General features: G+C 44.0%; 1 protein-coding gene across 1 annotated transcript in view; it reads left to right on the forward strand.

Annotated features, from left to right (window-relative positions):
• ERBB4 (erb-b2 receptor tyrosine kinase 4) overlaps positions 1–20,774 on the forward strand; it is a 322,438-nt gene that overhangs the window by 83,718 nt on the left and 217,946 nt on the right. Inside the window, exon 3 of the mRNA XM_059868167.1 lies at positions 11,270–11,456. Coding sequence (XP_059724150.1) covers positions 11,270–11,456 — 187 coding nt within the window. The remainder of the gene's footprint in view (positions 1–11,269; positions 11,457–20,774) is intronic.

Raw genomic sequence — 20,774 nt, forward strand, 5'->3', positions numbered from 1 at the left:
TAGCAATTATATGCTAACTAAAACCAGCCTCTCCTGTAATGATTTCATGATAATCTGACCTTTGATGGTCCTGGCTCACAGCAGCTGGCACTTTCTGCAGAGTTTACAGACTGTAAAGTAATTAATATCAATGAAATACCACTGCTGGCCCTTTGATGTGCTTGGGTCCTTGAACACTCCCTTTTCTCTCCCTCTTGAGCATTTTTTTTCCCTGATGTCCCTGAGTCTTGGGAGTCCGGTCACTGGACTGCTCCTGATGAAGGGCACACCCCAGCTGAGGGGTGCACTGGTGAGCACCCTCTCCTTTGGGGTTCAGAAGACATAACAGACAATATGCCAGGCTTCATTTGATTTAATATTAAGCACAATAATAGATCTTGAAAAGCTGTCTTTCAGGGAAAGGTAATAAGGGTATTAATAAAAACAGGTGAGGAGAGATGCCCTGGTTTTAGCTTCCTGCATTATTTCATTACTGTCAGTCAGCACAGAACTCCCTTGAGATTATTCCTGTGTAGTTAATAACATTGTTTCTCTGATGACTTTAATGACTGAGCCTTTCTTCCATCCTTAGCTGTGACAATAACCACTCTGCTTTTTTTCCTTCAGCCAGCTATTGTGTGGGGTTCAGCACATTAAGGAACATTTTTAACTATAGAGGTTTCCTCTAATTAAGTTATTGGCAAAAGATTGCTTGTCCAGTCATTTGCTGGTGATGACTACTGAAAGAAATTATATCTTGTACAGAGTATTACACTTTTCCTGCCATGCTTCCCCTAAAAAAAGAACAAAATGATATAAAAATAAGCAGTGAGATTGCAAACTCAGGCACTCAGAAATTAGATAGTGACAGCATGATGGGTGTCTGGATTTATCCTTCCCCACTCCTGACCATGAGCTTTTCCTCTCTCTTCTCTTCTCTCTTGCCCTGTACCCCATTTTTTTCTTTCAAAAAATCACCTTTTCTCCAAAAGCCTTCATTCTTAACCTTTTCAGAATTTTTATGTCAAGACCAGATGTCTTTTTCTTCTCTTGTGTCTCAGAAAGAAATAATTTTCTGTACAACTTTTGCAACACCCTCCTCCATAAACTCACCTGTAATTCCAAAATGGTCTTTGCACACCTTGAGGGAGCCACTGTTTGTTCACTGGTGCAAGAACTGCATGTAGTAATTATGGTACATTTAAGATGTCTGGTCGTTCTGGACATGATTTTAAAAATTCCTGTTTCCTAGAAGATTGTGCATCTGGCTTGGTTCAGAAGCCACACAGAAAATGCAATGAGTGGGAGAAGTTTTTCTTGTGCCCCCTTGAAGAAAAGTAGTGGAATTAATGCAGAGGAAAATCTTATTTTAGGACTAGTGCAGTCACTGCAGATTAATGATGGTTCTCCTGGTTGGTGGCACCCTGCATAACCTCAAAAAGTGGAGTTTGCATTTCTTCCTTAAAGTAAACCTCTGCATTTGAAAATCAGATCATTTACTAATTGCTCACATCTTATAAATTATGGATCTATCCTTGAAGGAGATTTTAACAATCTATTAAAGCCTGAGTAACAGAGTTATTCTCCAGCTTGCAGATAATCAAAACAAAAACACAGCTTTAAAAACAAGAAGCCTCTTCACTTTTTATCTAAATGGAAATAAAGCCAGCCAGCCAAATCAAAAGCCAGCAATTAATGAATCTCTTCAGGGTTTCTATTCTTGAAAAGATTAGAGTTTAAAAGGCTGAAATAGTTTCAATAGGTAGGTGTGATGTTGAGCTCAGACATTGTATTTATATATGCTCAGCTAGAAGTAAGAGTTGCTAAAATCCAATATCTGAATGAAGATTCTCCTCTTCAGTGAAACCAGACAAATAGAACTCCAATACTCACTAATTTCAGTGTGCAAAAATGTCCTAGAGCACCAATAAAATCAGTTCTCCCAGGAAATGCTTTTAAAATACTCATTAAAAAGTGGATCTCGCACATATGAAACAAACTGAAAGTGGGTTTTTAGGAAACTTATTTTCTTGGAAAAGGGAAGCAAAGCTCTCCAAAAATAAGCAAACTGCTTTTCCAGGATTGGACAGCCAGCTATTTGCTTCTTGCAAAAACACAGACTGAGAATGTTGAGCTGAAATTTGGCAAGGTTAACACATTTTCACTATGTGTAGTCAGTTCCTGTGTCCAGAAATAGAAACAGCCTTTTGCTTGCAGGAGTGGTGGGGCACCTTCACCTGCAGTTTAAATAGAAAAAATAGAAAAGTCCTGTTGCTCAGCTCCACCTCTGGACCAGATCTCAGGGATGTTTAATTCATTCTGCATTATTCCAAAGAGTGGGAATTGCAACAGCCAAGAGCTCCTGTTGCTTCCACTGAAGAAATGTTAATAAATGCATTTAATTTACTTGTCTAACTATAGATTTTCCTGTAGTTCATACCAACTAGCCTGGCTGTGTAGTAGGAAAAAAGCAATCACAATATCTGATGTACAAAGCCTGTCACTCACCATATATCAAATGAACAAATAAAGGTCCCTTGTTCCATTAAATACCCACAAAGCATTCCTAGGATCTTCACAGGCACCTTGCCCACCATGGAGTGCAATTCTGGACAGCCTGTTAGAGCTTGCACTGTGTTTGTCATGGGTACTCTTCCATCTGACTTCTGAGTGGGGAAGGCATCCTTCTTCACCTCTGCCTCTTGTTCCCTGTGTCTTCCATTCCTCTTCAGCCACAGGCTGCCTCAGGTTGTGAGCTGGAGAAGCTGGGAGTGTTTCTGAGCTGTGAGAGACTGAGCATCCATCCTTCTCCTCCCTTTCTTCCATTTTCTCCCCTTGGGAATGGATAGTTGGCTCCCTGTGCTGCTCCAACCAGTCTCAGAAGCCAGAGCTCCAAGTAAGCAGCCTGCTAAGACTTAGTGCAGCTTAGACATGAGCAAAAAACATGAGGGGACAGTGAGGAATTTAATGCTTTTTTCTTCTTTGGTGGGGGATGCCTTGTTCTGCCAAAATAAATACACCACCTTGGTTCAGCCCACTGCCATCTCAGGATGCCTGAGGCAGTGTGAATGTGACCATGAGGTTTGGACAGCACAGCCCTCACCTTGGCTTTTTCAGGGGAAGCATCCCAAGACCCTTGGATGCACTCAGCTTCTCACAGGCTGTGGCTCTTAGAGGGAAATTGATAAAAAAGGATGTCTTTGCACATGGCTATTACTTTCCTAAAATCCTTCCAGAGTGTTGATATTATTTAGTTTATGAAGTAGCAGTTTGTGCAATTTTACGTTGCCCGGAAGAAGCTGTGATTTACTCGATTGGAAGCTCCCAAAAGCAGAGAAAGCAAAAGGCATCAATCTGTGCTGTTGGAAATCCTGGAAGTGGGCAGCTGTAAGCTGATGTGCTTTGAGTGTCTGCAAAATGCAGCATCTACTGAACGGCCTGAGTGGTAAAGCATTTTGTAACAGCATAATGCTCTCATTGTAGTCTTTTCAATCTCATTTAGGACTAAGCTTTCCCTTGGGAGGTGATACAATAAACTCTCCTGGAAACCACGTGTGAGGCAATCAGGGAATACAGTGTAATGTCAAAAGTCTTACTGGCTGGCTGAATGTGTATCTTGCACAGTGCTCCTCGGGACAGACAGATGTTAGCTGTGAGGATGGGCTTGTTGCAGAGTGCAGGCTTTGGCTAGGTCATAGTGTGGCTCAACAGAAACAGCTCAGGATTTATTGTGTGCTCTCAGCCAGCCTGGGCACCTCCAAGTGCTCAGCAGACACTTCTAAGCAGATATACAAACAGAGGAATTATGTTTTAGACTGGAAACTTTGGGAAGACTCTCAGATACTGATGTAACCCTGCTCAGTTTCTCTGTCCAGAGGATATTTTCAGCTGAAAACAGGGCAGAGACACATGGGGCAAGGGCAAGCTGACACCTGAGGTTCAGTTGAAGGAGTATTAGGCAGAATATTTGGGTACATCATTAGAAAAATTTGTATTTCAAAATTTGAAAGCAAAAGTGTTGGGGGTTTTGGTCCTGTTATTTGCCTATTTCTACTTAATGTTCCCATTCCCACATTCTTTTATTATTTATTATTATTTTGTTTTTCAAGTCCCAAATTGTTTTTCATCAGTATTTTAAAAATGAGTCAAGATACATATTTCAAAGGCTCCCCACGTTTTCACCCCTCACCTTTCATTCCAAATGCCAGATTTGGACACTGTCCTGCAGTTTGAAGGTTTCTAGACTGGTATTTGTTTTTCTTCCAAGACCTGCCTAGACCCTACTGTAATGTATATTAGCTCAGACACAGCCAAACTTCCCTCAGATCAGCAGCAATGTGCTTCCTACATCAAGCTCAGTAAATAAATAACTGCACAGCTAATCCTCCTATTTTAATGTCTGAAAAGTCCCACTCTTGGAATAATGCAATATAAAGCCCAGCCATTCAGAAAACAGAGCTTTAGTTCAACAACTCCCCAGGTGGGTTCTGTAAATTATGTAGCAAAATCTGCACAAATTTCCAGTTGCTTTAAGAAGAGATGCATCTGACTAACTGCTGCTCTGTTCAGTTCACTGATCTGCTGCTCAGGGTGTTTTGTAAGCATGTTACCAAAGAAGAGCAGATGTCTGTGAGGGAAAGAGTGTGAGTCAAAGTTCCTACCAACTAGCATAAATAACTGCATCACAGTTCAATCCTGCAGCAAGCAGCAGTGCAACTACAGCTCTTAACAACATCAAGTCCAAGCCCTTCCTTTGCTGTTAATGCAAATTGAAAGACTAGGAGATCTTCTTTCTTTATTAACCAAATTGAATAAAAACTGCATCTTCAGTGCTGTGGACAGTAATCTTTCTGCAGCTGCCAAGGCAGCTCTAGTTAGCATACACTGCTTGCTCCTGAAAGGTTTTCTACAAGCTGTGTTCTGGTATTGATCAGTGTGCTCAAACTTAAGGGGTTTTTACTGAAGCTTGTATAGAGCACCTGCAAAACCACTGGTGCTCAGGAGGGCTTAACATCACCATTCCTGTCACAAGTGTTGACAGAATTAAAGGATGCAAGACATGAGCTTGTAGTGGGACAGATTTCCTTACATGAATGCCATGTTTGCTCTGCCATGGCCTCTAAATGGGGGGTCCTCTCAGACAGGGTGTGCCACATATTTCTTATTTGAGAGAAGCTGGCAAAGGCTGGATCCTGTAAATACCTGAACTGCTTGGAACATCTCAGCTTCTCGTGTCATTAGAAATTCACAACCCTCAATGAGCAATGCATGGAACAGCTAATTGAGCTCCATAAATTGCTATTTCCACATTTTGGTTGCTATTATTTCTCCCAGAGTTAGAATTGCAAGTGATGTAGCTGCTTAGAGACTACTTTACAGTTATTTAGTAAACATTAATTTTTTAATTGTGACAGTGACAGGTGTGTTGCATTGCATGGGTAGAAATGTATAAAAAAAAATAATTGATGGTTACCAGCATGCTCACAAACATGCCCAACTGAATTTTTGAACTTAGTTAAAGTTAGGCAGGTGTTGACTTTGCTGTAGTGTGGATTTTTTTCTTGTAATACAATTTGTTTTCTCAAAATTTAGCCAGTTGGGTGTTGGGAACTCCTCACCAGATACAAATGCATCAAAAAGTGAAATGGGAGATACTCTGTTCAAGTCCACTTGAGATGCGAAAAGTTCTTTATTTTTAATGTTTGTGAATTAAACACAACTTGTTTACAACAATTAACCTTGTTCTTCAGGTGATCCTTCCCTCCTGCACCTGTGTTTACTGGTGTGTTCAAGTGAGATTGAAGTAGATGAAAATGTTCTAAGCTTTTATGGAAAAGGGGAAAAGCACCCTAAAAGAGAATTAATTGTCAGTGGTCCCACAGGTGTGAGCTGACCCCTGTGGCAGGATTTTGTTGCTCCATGCTGGGAACCAGTGTCTGATCAGCTGAGGCAGCAGGGACATTACCAGATCAAGTTCAGCAGCTGGATAAATGTGTCTGCAGCTGAAATAAACCCCACAATAGAGTTCTCTTCGGAGCCTCTGCCACAGCCCAGCCTTCCTGATGGATGTTAAGAAGCCTTGGTAGTGTTTATAAGAAACATCAGCTTCCCTAATCGTTCATTGATCTGTTGTTCTGGGTGGAATGATGAAGCTTTCACTGTTATTTTGCTCTGCTTCACTCAGATTCACTTGATTTGAACCAAGGGACGATTTAAGATGGCAGGGCACAATTTTACTCTCATTTACTCCCAGCTGACAGGATAATTCTGGTTTTGCTGTTGGGAGCTTCAAGTGCTTCATCTGTGCTCAGCTAGTATTAGTTGTAATTAAGGGAATGGGCTGTCTAGAGCTCTGTTTCAGCTCATCACCTAAAAAAGAATCTCCAAAAAGAACCCTTTTGCTTTTGGGGTCGTTTTGAGTTTCTTCCTCACCCTCTGCAGTGCTGCCCATCTTGGGGCGGACCCCTGGGGAGGGCAGAACCTTCACTGGCTCTATCCTTATCTCAGGGTACCTATTTTTAGGTTTAAAACCCAAAAACTTGGCTATGTTTTATGTAGAGTCTGTTAGGAGACTGGTTTATAGACTGACATGGCTGTTCCTGGGGTGCAGGACACTTCTGGACACAGGGACAGCAAACTGTGGAGTACAGGTGCTCATCTCCTGTCTGAAAATGGAGTTAAAGGCCTTTTCTCCTGGAAAATATATCAGAACCCTCTGGTTTGGTGTGGTTTTTAAGCATCTCATGAGGCATTAGATATGTGAAGTGTAGACACTCAGTTTGGGGTGGCTGGGAGTGGGGCTGAGCCTCATCCCCACTGGGCACAGCTGTGAGCAGCACTGACAGCAGTGAGCCCTGGAGTGCCCAGGGGCACTGCCCAGCCACCAAAGGGAGCAGAGGGCACCCAGGGGCAGTGCACCAACAGCAGGGGATGAAAGGCTGGGCTGAAGGACAAGAAGGGCAGATGCTGGCAGCCTTCTGAATTACTCTGTTTGGGTTGAAGCTTTCTGAAATTGTGTGGTGACACTCTGTGTGTTGTGGCCATCTCACCTGTGACAGTCAAGGATTTATACTTTTCCCCCCAACACTCCTTTTATTTCTGCTGGAAGCTTGTCCTTACTCAGGGGCTGATGCTTGATAGTCTCAGTTCCCTTTTTGTTTTTCCTGAGGGACAGACTCGTGGGAAATATGTTTTTCTAAGTGCCTGCAAGCCCCAGCAGGAGAATCAGACATGGGAGATGGCACTCAGTGTTGTGAGCCACTGCACCTTCTTGGGAGCACAGATGGAAGCTGGAGCAGAGCAGTTTGAACAGAGCATTAGGATACCTGCTCATGAAAGCATCCAGCCTTGCATTCAAGGGATGAGAAGTTCAGATCCTGCCTGACCTTGGCACGAGGTGCAGGGGAGGAGATCTGGCATGAGGACTGGCGAGTCAGAAGCCAACAGGCATCCTTGCAGTGACTCCAGCAGGGCTGGGAGTGAGCTCCAAGTGGGCAGGTGTCCATTTTCAGTGACAGTCATGTTAAAACTTGCAGTGCCTGGCCAAATGACAGTGTTGGCCAGAAGTGGCTGAAATGTGAAATGCCTTCTGCCTTGCTAGGACATTTTTTTTCACGATGGACCAGTCAGAAACCACCCTGCAAACCTGTTATTGTTCTGCATTTTTCATTCCTATTTGAATTTAGACCCAAAATGAAACCCCGTCTTAGAATATCAGACTACTAGATTTGGTTGGTCAGGTGGTTGTTTCCCAGGAAATTAAAAACTCTTTTGGATTTATTTTCATAATTTTGTATTGCAAGCATGAACATGGCAGTGTCTCTAGCAATTAAATGTGTGTTGCAATATGATGGAAGCCTTGGGACTGCAAAGAACCTTCTGGTTTGTCAAAATACTTGCCATAATTTGTCATTTCAGCTGGTTAAGCCAAAATAAGTGCAGGCCTACTGAGGCAGTTCACAATTATCAGCAACAGGACTTTGTCATTTTCTCTGGTGGGCTATTGTTTTATTTTGGACTTTTTTGGGCTTTTTTCTCCCCCCAAGTTTGGAATGAAGATTTGCTGCTCTGTGTGTGTGTGGCATTTCAGTCCTGTGCTGAATTGCAGCCCTTTCAGGTGGAATTGCTGTTTGGCAGTAAGACATACCCTAAAAATAGAAAATGTGGTTATAAGTGACAACAATTGGCAGGGAGGACCTATTCAGATGCAATTTTGGAACTGCTTTTAATTTTTTCCACTCAATTCCAAGTTAAACATCCATTTAAATTAATTAGAGCAATCACAGTATCCCTAGAATATCAGTGGAGAAACTGAAGCCGTGAGTGTAATTTAAGTATTTCCTGAATTCTGAGGAGATGCTAAAAAAGGCAGCTTAAAGAAATTTTTTGCATATGATGAAAAGCAAATTCCTGACCAAAGTGGCTAAGCTCAAATGTCTGAAGGCAAAGAGCTATCATGAAAGTGCTGTAAAGCTTCTGATTATAGTGGAATCAGTGTCCCAGGGTATAATGCAGCTCTACACTTAATACTTAGCTGCTGAACCCTACTTCTCAACCTACCTCCACTGACTGGGCTCTCATCAGAGTCCTGTCAGGACAGTGGGCTTTGTTTAGATGCCAAGCAAGTCTGGAAATGGCTTTTTCAGCAGCTTCAGCTGAGTACAAACGCCTGACTTCAGAAGGACAGCCAGTGCCTGGATTTTGTGGCCTAGAAATCATTGCTCATGTACACTACCACACGTATTAATAACCTTGCAGGCTTTTATAAGCCTAATTAAAAGGCTTGTGCACACTTCAATGTGAAATCATGGCAAAGCGCTGAAGCAGCAAAGCAGGATCCTGTCCTTGGTGCTGCAAATCCATTGCTGCCTTTCTTTATTAATGCTACACACACGACAGGTTGAATTCTCTGCCTGCTGTTGCTTGTCAGGTTGTTTTCATTACAGTATCGACTGGAGTCCCCCTCATCTTGGCTGTAGTCTGGGCACGTTACCCTGACAGAATTTTTCTTTCAGAGTTTTGTTGAAGGTATTGACTTTGCCAAAGGGAAGGGAGAAGTGTGTGCAGCCACTTAAGCACACAAGTAGTGGTATCAATTTCCATGCATTAAAATATGCACAGGCACACAAACACACCACTCTGGGCAGTGGTTGCAGGCACGGGGTGAGGTGAGCTCTGAAAAACAGACTCAAGAGACCCTCTCCAACATGGAGATTCTGTTTCCAGGATCTGGCTAGGAGCATCCTTCAGCCTGTGCCAAGTCCTGCTGAGGATGGTGGGGTCATTGTGAGTGTTGAAATGACATTTTTCAAAGGCATTTGTGTGTTTCTAGGCCATTTCTTTCAATTCCTTAGGATGAACTTTATTTTCTAAGGGAGTATATTTCTCTGGGCTTGGGTGTTCTCTATTTTTTTCCCTAACAACATCTCTAGTTCTGTTAAACTTTTGGACTTTGAAAAAGTTTTTCTAGTTATTGGGTTTTGGGTTTTGTTTTTTTTTTTCCCTTTCCAGCGCAGGCAATCAATTCACAAATATGAGCAGGAGGATTATTGAGCCAGCAAAGATTTCAGCCAACTCAAAGGTGCAGCAATCATTTTGCTAAAGGTTTTGGATTGCAGTTTTGATCCAAGACTGGGATACATGGGTGTGGATGGTTCCAGCACTGCCAGGTGAAACTTGGAGACGAATCTTAGCAATTGTTCAGTGATCAGTTCCATTTGAAAGTCTACAAAATGAGTGTTAATACAGATGTGTGTTATTTTTGTTTTGTCTTCCAAACTGGCCCCCCTGTCTCCCATCTGTTCCTGCTTGATGGTGAGCTCTTCCAGATGTGTTTTCCATGTTCTGTCCCTTCAGCCCCACCCTGAAATCCACTGTACAGCACAGAGTTACTCGCAGACAGACAATCTCATCTGAGCTGTGGCATTGCCCCAGTGGATTCTGTTCATGTACTGCAGAGGCCTTTGACCTGCTCTCTGCTTTGAATTGTGCAAAGTCATCCTTGTGTGAATCCTTAATGTCCTTAATCGGACATAATCCTTAATAGGACACGAAACAACACAGCACTGCTCTCAAGGTGAAACAAGGAGAGTTTGTTTTCTGACTCCAACATTTATAGTTTTGCAAAAGTGACGGTGGATTGGAGGGTGAAAGTGCCACCTCTCCAATGACACTAGACAAACCAACAGTCCATCAAATTTCTCCTCCTCTACAAAAGAATGAAAAAAAATAAGTTATTTACAGAAAGTGTGTGAGAAAGTTTGTTACAAGAATGTCAACATCAGAAGGCTTAGAAAACCTTAAAAAACCAGGGCGACACCTTAATACCTTCCAGTGAATTTCTGTTCATTCCAATAAACTGATAAAAATGGCTACCTCTTTATTTTCTGCCTTTTAAACAACTGTCTTGGTTTGGATAAGACAGGTGCCTGCTAAAGAAGGCAGGAGCTTCCCCTGAAATGGAGAAATGCAAACCCTCCCCACCCCTCCAAATTGCTATGAATTTTAAATTAAGGGGCTCTCAGGCAACAAAAAAATACGGGAGCAGGAAATAACAGTTCTTTAATAGGGAAGAGGGGAAAAAACATAAAATGATAAAATAAAAACAATGCAGTACACTAAAATGACAGAGTCAGAACTTAACCTGACACCCTGTTGGTCAGGGTGCTGGCAGCAGTCCAGTTGGAAAAGTGGCTGCAGTCCTCCTGAGGTGTCAGGTGTGGTTCTGTTGGAGCAGGGGGTCCTGTAGAAAAAGGGTGTATTCTTCCTCCGCAGATCCGTGGAAGTGGAAGCAGCTGCTGTTCCTCTGGTGAATCCAGTGGAGAAGCTGTGCTGGTGTGTCAGAATCTCCTGATTATATCTGGATAGCAATGCTCGGCTCCTCCCCCTGGGCGGAGCATCTCACAATGGGATGTTACAGTTCTTATCAGCCATGCAGTGACATTCAATAGCCTCTTATCACGTGATGCCCCCTGCTGAGGGAGGAGTGATTGTGATCTCTCAGGGAGAGGGATAAGGGGAAATTGCCCACTTAACACCTAGACAACTGCCATACAGATGGTCATAGAACACATCCTGCCTTGCAATCCAGAACAACAACTGCTTCCAGTAAACTCACTAAAATTAAAACACAAATGTGCTTGAAATCATTGAGTTGAAAGAGAATTTGTTTTTCAGACCATTTGTTTTCTTTTGCCTTAGGTAGCAGTGCCTAAGCATCCACTGTGTGGGAAATTCAGGACAGTTAAAGAGGGGCCATGTCTGATGTGTTGGCTTCATTTGTGCCTTTCAGTCCATCCGAGAAGTCACGGGCTATGTGTTGGTGGCTCTGAACCAGTTTGAGTACCTGCCCCTGGAGAACCTGCGCATCGTTCGTGGCACCAAGCTCTACGAGGAGCGATACGCTCTGGCCATATTCCTCAACTACAGGAAGGATGGCAACTTTGGACTCAGGGAACTTGGCTTGAGGAACCTGACAGGTAAGTGAAACTTGGAAACCTCGTGGTGGATTCATTGCATAGAAGAAAAATGAGCTTGTTGAGTATTTCCCCAGTGCCGTCAGTCACTTGTGTTCTGCAGGAGACTGAGGTACCACAGGAGCCTGGAAGTTGTGTGTTCATTCTTTTTTCAGTTCACAAAAGTGCTTCTCTCCAGAATGATCCATGAAAGTCATGGCAAGAGCAAATTTGAAACAAAACCAGTTGTTGAACAATAGTTCAGAGTTCTGTGTGTTGATATCATGACTATGTTGGTGATCTTGGATTATTGCACACGTGTTCCTTCAGATGCTGGCTATTTTCTCAGCTTTAGCATCCCCTGTGCCTCTGTATCTTTGGTTTATTTAATTTTAGAACTCCCTTTTCTAAGCAAAAATAGTGAATTATATATAGTGAGAGAAATACTTTTTTTTTTTGAGACAAAAATGTAAGCAAAGTCCACAGCTTCATGTTTACCTGTAAATTCAGGGCTGGATCATGCTGTGGGGTAGATCAACCATTCATTTCCTCTGAGGATCCAGAGTCAGTGGTTTGGGAGATTAAAACTTACCATTAATGGACTGAAACTTAATAAAGAGCAGGCAGTGGCTCTTCTTAGGGAATTCACTGGAAGTACTTTATTTATACCTGTTTCCTCATCAACTATGATAATATCTGCCCTAAACTCTGGTAATTTTGATGTGGCCTTGTATCTGCTAGTGGCTGAAAGCTGACTAAAAATCACTGACCTTAGCTGGCTGTGGAGATTGAACCTCAGTATGGAGAGGTGGGAGCCTTTTGAGCTATATTTAAGCCCCCTTCCCTCTCTGTTTCTTTTGTCTGTCAGTATTTAGTAGCACGAGTGCTTACAGCTCCCTGTTCAGCTCCCCAGGCTGTACAGCAAGGCTTTTAAAAACAGGAGGGAAAAGAAGGCCTGAAATATTTTATAAAATAAACCAATTTTGGATGACTCTGATTAGACTCTTTCCTCTGGTCATATTATTGACAATTTTTCTTTACTGAGACCATCATGCCAATATCAGAGTGCTTCCCAAATGTCTCTAAATCCCTGCCATCTACTGCTCTTCACTCTGTCACTGTCATACTCCAATTTCTTCCTCCTCTGGTCCCATATTTCTTCCCACCTTTCTGATATAGGGAGTTCATTGTGACTGTCTATGCCTTCACATCATACAGAGCCATGGGTGATAACAGCATTATCTCTTTCTTTGTATATTTTTTCTGGACTTTGGGTCTGAAAATGCCTTGTAAAGACACTAGGCTGGGTGAAACTGAGACAGAGAGGTGAGGTGGGGCCGAGGCCAGAAAAGGATGGAAGTCTTTCCACCTGGGTCTGAGGTGAGAGTTTTACTCCTAGGGCTTGTTTAGCCATGGCTTTGCTGCTCAGAAGGGTAAAAAATGATCTTGTAGGCTTCTGCTCCAATTTTGGCCTTGAAGCAGCTTCCCTGTGCCAATTGGCAGCTCCTCAGACTCCAGAGGTGCCCTCTGGGAGCTGCTGTGATGTGACAGACACAGCACCAAAACTGCCCAGCAAGGTTTCATTTTCTTTTGAGGTGTCTTAACAAAACTGGCCTTAGCTAAGCCTGTGAATCTTTCCCAACATGAGATCATCACAGCCACTTCTTCTGATTTAGGTGTTTACAAAGGCCTCTGATGGGATTATTTGACTCGAAATGAATTGTTGTCTTCTGGAAGAAAAGTGCCCTAATAACACCAGCTTGTCTCCATGGAGCACTTAAAATAGCTTCTGGGTGCTGAATGTGAGCCAGTGTGTGCTTGAAAATACTCTCAATGTTTTCTAGCTGCCATGGCAGGGCCTCATGGGTCTCTGCAGCAGCTGTTCTCTGACCAGTTTGTGCACTGGTGAAGATGCACAGGGCTATTTTAACCCACAACCCCCCTCTTGTTGCTCATGCTCTTCCCAGAGCATGCTCATCCTTCATTAATTTTCCTGACACATCCTTAGCACTAGTAGCTGCATAAATAGAACTGGTGGATGTGGGAGTTGGTGGTGATGGATCAGCAGTATCTGAACCAATTCTTTAGTTTTACCCCAGAAACCACGGGTGAGCTGCTAAACTGAAGAGGAAGCAGCCCCCATGGGCTCACATTCTTCAAGTCCATTGCAGATTTGAAGAGACTGGCTTTGAGTCGTGCATCTCTTCCACTTGAGTAAAATATTACATGGCTCTTGTCTTGCCTGTGAAGCATTGTCATTCCAGGGCTTATGCCTTGTTCATGAGAGTCTGGGAAATTCTGTTTTTATTCGTGCAGTGCTGGATGATAGGCTCCTGAGGGTATTTCTGCCTAGTGCTGTACAGTGTACAAACACAAGCCCTACTCCCTGTGTTAAATAAATAAGGAAGCTGCTCTCACCTGCAGCTTCTCCTCAGACAGAGTTTCAGCCTCCTGTGCTGTACCACTGCAGTATTTTCTATGTGTTGTTAACAGCTGTGTTTTTATTGCCAGATATGTCTATCAAGTTTTCATATTTAAATGTAACTTTAAATGCTTGAATTTCTTCCCTTGCACTGTAAAAAAAAAATGACAGCTGTGAAGGCAGTTAGTTTTATCTCACACAGAAAACATGATCCAATTCTCACTCATAATGTCTGTCAAACCACAAGGGAGTTTTGTTTGTATAGCTCAGCCCAGGACTGTGTCCTAAAATGCGTGTGACACTTGCAAAAAATCTTAGCTATAAAAATCCTGTTCTCACTTTTTACAAAAACTTCGTCAATGGTTCCACAAATGTGTCAAAACTGAACTGACACTGAACTAATGAAGTGGCTGCTGCCATCTCAGCTGGACTCATCTCAGTGTGCAGATTCAGCTGCCAAGTAGCCTCACAGTGAAAAGAAGGGTTTGACATCCTGGCTGTGATCTTCAGCCTGAGGTGAGCAGAGTAGGTGGTGCTGAGGGAGAAGGTGTGCCAGCTTCTTCCAGCCCTTGCCCAGGAGCCACTGCAGGTCACCAGGCAGGCAGCCTCAGCTTACCCAGGGAAAGGGCAGTTTGGAGCACTCCAAAGAGAGGGAACCTGATGGCTGCCATCTCATTGTGCCTGAGAGGGGAAGGAGGGATGACTCACAAGTGCCAGAACCATTTAGAAAGTGTCTTGGTCTGAACAGACAGGTGTCTGCTGAGGAAGGCAGAAGCCTCCCCTGAAATGGAAAATGTAAACTCCCTCCCTCCAAATTACTATAATTTTGAAATTAAGGGGCTCTCAGGCAAAGCTATGGGAATAGGAATAGCAGTTCTTTACTAGGGAAGAAAATAAAAATAAAAAAACACCACTGCAAGAGTCAGAGCAGTGGGTGTCCCCCCACTGTGGGTCAGGGTGGGGGCACAGTCCCATCCCAGGGGGGCTCAGGGTGGTGGCACAGTCCCATCCCAGGGGGGCTCAGGGTGGTGGCATAGTCCCATCCCAGGGGGGCTCAGGGTGGTGGCACAGTCCCATCCCAGGGGGGCTCAGGGTGGTGGCACAGTCCCATCCCAGGGGGGCTCAGCCCTCCTGCAGTGCCAGCTGTGGTTCTGCTGGAGCAGGGATCCTGCACAAGGGGGGAGTTTTCCTCTGGAGCTCCAGGGCTGCTGGAGATGGGCCTGCTCTCCCTCTGGGAATGCAGGGCAGCAGAAAGCTGCTCCTCTGGGAATGCAGTGGGCAAAGGCTGCTGGGCTGTTCCAAACCTCAGATTGGATCCAGGTAGGAATGCTTGGCTCCTCCCCTGGGCAGAGCATCTCCCCATGGGATGGTGGAATTTGATCAGCCCTGCAGGGACACTCAGTGGCCATGGACAGCAGAGATCTCCTGGAGGGAGGGTGGGTGTGGGAGAGATAAAGAAAACTGCCCAAAGAACAGAAGGGAACTGCCCCAGCTCTGACAGGTGGGGAATAGAACACACAGCCCAAAACCATAAGGACATCTTACAACCTAGGACAAAGTATCCCATATTTCCCCCTGTGAAGATGAATAAGAGACCTCTACAGCAAGTTCTGTGTCTTTGAGCAGTGACAACCTCATCTTCCCTACTGGCCCTGGGGATAGAAGGTTCCATGCATCCTGTGAATTCCTTGGATATATTAGAATGAGGTGGATTTAGCAGTGATAAGTGCAGTAACACAAAAAAGAAACAATCCCACAGCAAAAGATTTCGGGGTTCTCATTGTTTGTTTTTCAGGAATGCAGATAAATTGAATGATAAGTTCACTGAGGTTCACGTGAGAAATAGATATTGCAGGTTAAGAGATTTCATCAGTGATAGCCAAATAAAGGAAATCTAATTTGATGAGCAGGAGAATCATTAAAAAAGGACCATTTTCACAGGTGTAGAAAGTAAATTTTGCAAAATTGCAAATTTCCCCTTCCACAGATGCTTTTAATTGATTTTCTACCTTTTAATTTTTGATTAAATTTGGTTTTTAATTTTCTGCAGAGCAAAATTGTAATGCTTGATGATTATAGTATCCCCCCCCCAGGAAAATGAAAATACTAAATGGTACTTTGGAGGAGCATCACTCCTTGAAAAGGTTGCTTTTTGAACAGTTTTTTGTCTTTTTTTTCCTTTAACAAACTCATTTACTGTAACTATAATGCAGCTCAGTCAGGTTGGAGGGAAGGGCATGGGAGGAGTCGAGTTTTGTTCACTGTGCCTCTTTTGGACCTAAAATTCTTTTGGAAATCTTGCCTGGATGTCTGCACAGGACCTGAGCGATGGCACATTTTTGTGGCAGGGATGAAGGCCACCCCCTTTCTCCTGCCTTGGGCACAAAGCCCTTTCCTCAGAGGACATGCAGGAGCCAGTCCTGGTGTCCAGGGGTGCCTGTGTGTGACACCCACCTGTTGGGGAAGATGAAACAAGAAAGCCTTACAAATATGATTGCCTGGCAAAAGATTTTGAGAATATAGAAACTATAAGCGAGATTGAAATGAAAGCAAGCTTTGACATCCCTTAGTTACTGAACAACAGGAAAACAATGGTGTGGCTGGCTGAAGGTAATCCCCTTTGGATGAAACAAGACCCTCTGCAAGCAGGCAGGTCCAAGGGTCTGAGCAGACCCTGCCAGCTTGGCAGAAGGGGTCCAAAGAGTAGTTTTTAGGGTTTAAAATGTAGCACAATATGGTAATGTAGTGATTCTTATAGGCAGTATGTAAATGCTATAGGATTTGTATGCTGTACTAGATTGGTCAGTGAGAATCAGAATATTCAACACAGAAGATGATTTATTGTATTGTAATGGGAACTTCGCTCTCTTATGCTCTTGCTTTGCTCTTGTTCTCTTGCTTTTACTTTTGTGCTCTTACTTTTCTATGCTCTTAGCTCTTGCCTTTTTATGTTATTATCCTCTCATTCTGTCTTCTCTCGGGCCTGCTCCGAGCTGCAGCTGGCAGCTCCCACAGGGCCCTGTACCCACACCCTTTGCAATAAACCCAAGTTCCACCACCTGCCTTCAGGGATCTCTCATCTCCGTCCGTCCCGACCGTGCTCCCCCCAGTCTCGCCTACACCCACCGGCTGCTTGTGGCACATTCCCGCATTCCTTAATGGGGATGAGCTGGGAAGAAAGCCATGTGTAACTTGCCTCAGGCTGGCTGTGCAACAGGTGGGCGAGGCATCGCATCTGTAACCTCGGAGAGGGGTTGCTAGGATACACGGAGGCGTGAGGAATTGGTTTAGAACTCCCTGCGGGCCCTTTGAGTGCGGGGCTGCTGCAGGAGTTCTCTGTAGGAGAAGCTGCAGCAGCAGCTCTGGGGCTGCCCAGGTGTGCTCCTCTCCTGGATCCTCACAGCTGCCCTGCCCACGAGGCATTTGTATCCCAGCACAGCTTTGGGGCTGGCCAGTGGGGAGGAGAAGAGGGAGGAACCTCCTTTGCCACGGGAAGTGTGGCTGTGGAGGATTCTCTGTGTGCTCCTGATGCCCCAGGTTTGAGCTTTTCTATTTTTCACATTCTGTGCTGCTTTAGTCTGCAGTTCTGAGCTTCATATCAGGGGATGGTGAGCTCTCTTCACAGAGCAGGGAGACAAAACAATTCCTTCTCCAGCTGGGGACCAAGGACAAATGATCCAAATCTCAGGCCCAAGAGCACAAACAATGTGGACTGAAGAGAGAAAAACAAGCAGGGTGGGACTTCATAACCTAAAGCTGGAATTGGACAATTAACTCCAATATGCAAATGGACCAGAATTTATAAAAGTGAGAGACCCCATGACCAGTCATCCATTTTTGTGATCATTTTGGGTTCACCTGGGGTGTAGCCCTTGTGCTGCCCATGGTGTATCTGTTGAGGCCTTTTAATAAATCCCTACTTTATTCTTTAGCTCCATCTAGTCTCTGCTGAGGGTCAGCCTTCACAAGGCATCACAGACCTCAGGGACATGCAAAGAACCAGCCCTGAGTCCCCCTTGCTCATCCTGTCCCTGTGGAGAGAGGGAACAAGGCTTGTGGCTGCCTCCAGGCTCAAAAATGCAAACGTGCCTGCTAGAGCATGTCTGTCTTTTCTCTTTCCCAAGGAAAAAAATACAAACATCCTATTCCAGCTGCTGCTCTCCTCAGCCATCACAGGTGTGCTCTGAGAGCTGGGAGAGCCCAGGACCCATCCCTGGTGGCAGTGGGAGCACGGGCTCAGGCTGCTCCCTGCCACTTGGCATCCGTGCCTGGGAATGCTTCCAGCCTCTCCTCAGCTGCAGATGTGGCCCTGAGGAATCCCAGATAAGGGACCTGCAGGTTGAGGAGCAACTGCCTCCAGCTGGCAGAAAATTGCTCTCAGGTCTTAGCAAGGCATAAAACTGTGCTTTATACAGCCAGAAATAAATACTGATTTGGAGCCTTGTGAGATTTATATTCATGAGTTTATTTTGTCCAGTAACAAAGGTGGGACATTGGTTTTTAAATTTCAGCAAGGCTGGAATTTTGTGCAGTGTCCCTGAAGGGTATGAATATGCATTTTTTCATGCTAAGTAGTATAACTAATGTCTGTAGTTCTTTTCAACTCATTGATCAACAAATTGTGCTCAGTTTTCTTTATTTCAGAGCACTTCACTGTTTTCAAATCTGTTTGTAGTGTTAGAAATGTGCAACCTTGTTTGGAATGGCAAGGATTTAAGCAAAAAGCTTCTCTGAATGATGATGTACTGATAAATGTTTTTAACTAGAAATTCAAAGGACCCCCATGCGTGCTGGTATTCCCTTTTCCCCCAATGCTTTCAAATGAACTAGGAGTCAAATCTATTGCAAATGGTCTGAACCAGTTTATTGAAAGTAATGCACAGAATTATTGACATGAGCCAGGATAACTTCATGTCACACAGCCTCTCCTGCCACAAAACAGGGCTTCAAATCAAGGGGAAGAGAAAGGAGGCCTAATCCTTATCTGGTGTAAATTGGCTTACTTGCTTTGACTTTGTAATGAACTGAAATGGAAATTGCTGTTTACTCCCTTCAGTGGATAATTTAATTCATACTTTAATTTATAAGTTAACTAGTGCCTAACATCCACTTAAGACCTTTTAAGGATGTTGTGTGGAGGGTGCTCTGCCAGGATTAATAGAAGCTAATGGCAGCTGACTCAGGGCATGTTTGCCCTGGGAGCTCTGGCCAGGGATCCTTGAGCCAGCATCCAGCCTTGCTGGCTTTGGGAATTTTGCTGACCACACCCCTTGGGCCCTGTGCTTGCTCTGAATAACCCAGCAGATCATTCCTGCTTAACTCTGGTCTCTGCAAACAGAAGCACATTTCCCTGGGCTTTCAGGGTCTTAATTATATGGCTGCTGGCTAAAGAAGGGTCTGCAGGTAAAGACTTGGGTCTAGGGTAGATGGAAGAAATCCTTCCTAGCCCTGCAGTAATCTCCACATCTGCTGCTTTATTTTGTGAATCATACCACTTCTACAACTGAGCAAATAATGCTTGCCTGCTTTAATTAGACCAATTTTGAGGGTGTCATTGAAAATGCTATTCAGAGAGGATGTGGTTACATGTGGGATTCAACTTTAACACTGTCAAACATGAGTTTAAATGTCATTAAAAAATGCATCCAGGTATGTTGCCATTGTTACCTGATAATGCCATGTAAAATAATAACACCACTCATTCTGGTTTTCCTTGGCAATTTCTCTCTTTCACCTCTCTGCAGTAGTTCTTTCTGTGCATTTTTCAATTATGAAGCAAGAAATTCTCCCAGTTCTGGAGGTGTGAAACACCCTTTAGCTTTCTGGAAATGTGGGCAATCAAGATAAATCCAGTAATACTGAAGCCTTGTGGTAATGGAGTAGCTGTGCCTGGCTCCTGTGACTCGAGAGCTTCAGCAGCATGGGGATTGCTCTGTCTGCATGCTTTGCAGAGAGTTAAACATCTGAACAGAGTAATCCCTCCATTTCAATCACATGGGTCAGGAATGGGAGACATTTCAAAATATCCAGCTTTGGCAGACAGATCTGTGCTGAGCTCACTATAACTTCAGTAAAGTGCAGTAAGCCTTACAGTTGGGAAGGATCTTACAGTTTATAGTGACAGCACTGCTGAACAAATAGATATCCCAGCCTCCCAGCAGCCTGGGGAAAAAAGAAATAGCTGGGTTGTTCTCCCCAGCCTGGGCTAAGTCTTGACTAGACATTGCTGCTCCAGTAGTATATCTTCTTTAGGTGAATGAAAGAAGCATTACTCTCAGGGTTTGGTTTGGTTTTTTTTTATTTTTTTTATGCTTTCCCCCCTTTCTCTCTCCAGTCTTCTGAATTCATTGATTTTCTCATTTCCTTCTGACAGGCTACAGCTGACAAGGAATTTTGTGCTTTTGTAAAGTAATTAAAGTCTTGTGGTACATGGGGAATGTAATCTCTCTGCACTCCCTGGCCAAAGGCAACTTGCTGAGCACGACAGTCCAGTTGTCACCATCCACAGTGGGGACATGAGCTGTGAGCCACTGGTGGGGCAGCCCCGTGGAGCTGCTGACTTCTAGGGCTGAAAAGGGCATGAAACTGTAAGGATCAGGTGTCAATTCAGTGCCTTAACCTAAAGCTCAGCAGAGGCATCTCAGTGACCTGGCACACAGGTCTGGAAAGCAGCATGTGCTCACAGACCTGCATTTTAACCCAAGTCCAAGAATGAGCTGCTTTTTCTAGCTTTTCTTGCCAGCCTATAGAAGCAATAAGTTTGGGTTTAGGTCACCATTGATTGCAAAAAAACCCAAAAACTCCTGAGTTCAGAGAAGGTTGGATCACACCCCTAGGTTTACATACTGGAAGTAGCTGGTGTCCCTAGGATATTTTCATGCCTGTTCATTTTCATGTCATTTGCTGCAGAGAGAAATTCC

The sequence above is a fragment of the Haemorhous mexicanus genome, chromosome 26 (assembly GCF_027477595.1).
Source record: "Haemorhous mexicanus isolate bHaeMex1 chromosome 26, bHaeMex1.pri, whole genome shotgun sequence".
Taxonomy (NCBI): domain Eukaryota; kingdom Metazoa; phylum Chordata; class Aves; order Passeriformes; family Fringillidae; genus Haemorhous; species Haemorhous mexicanus.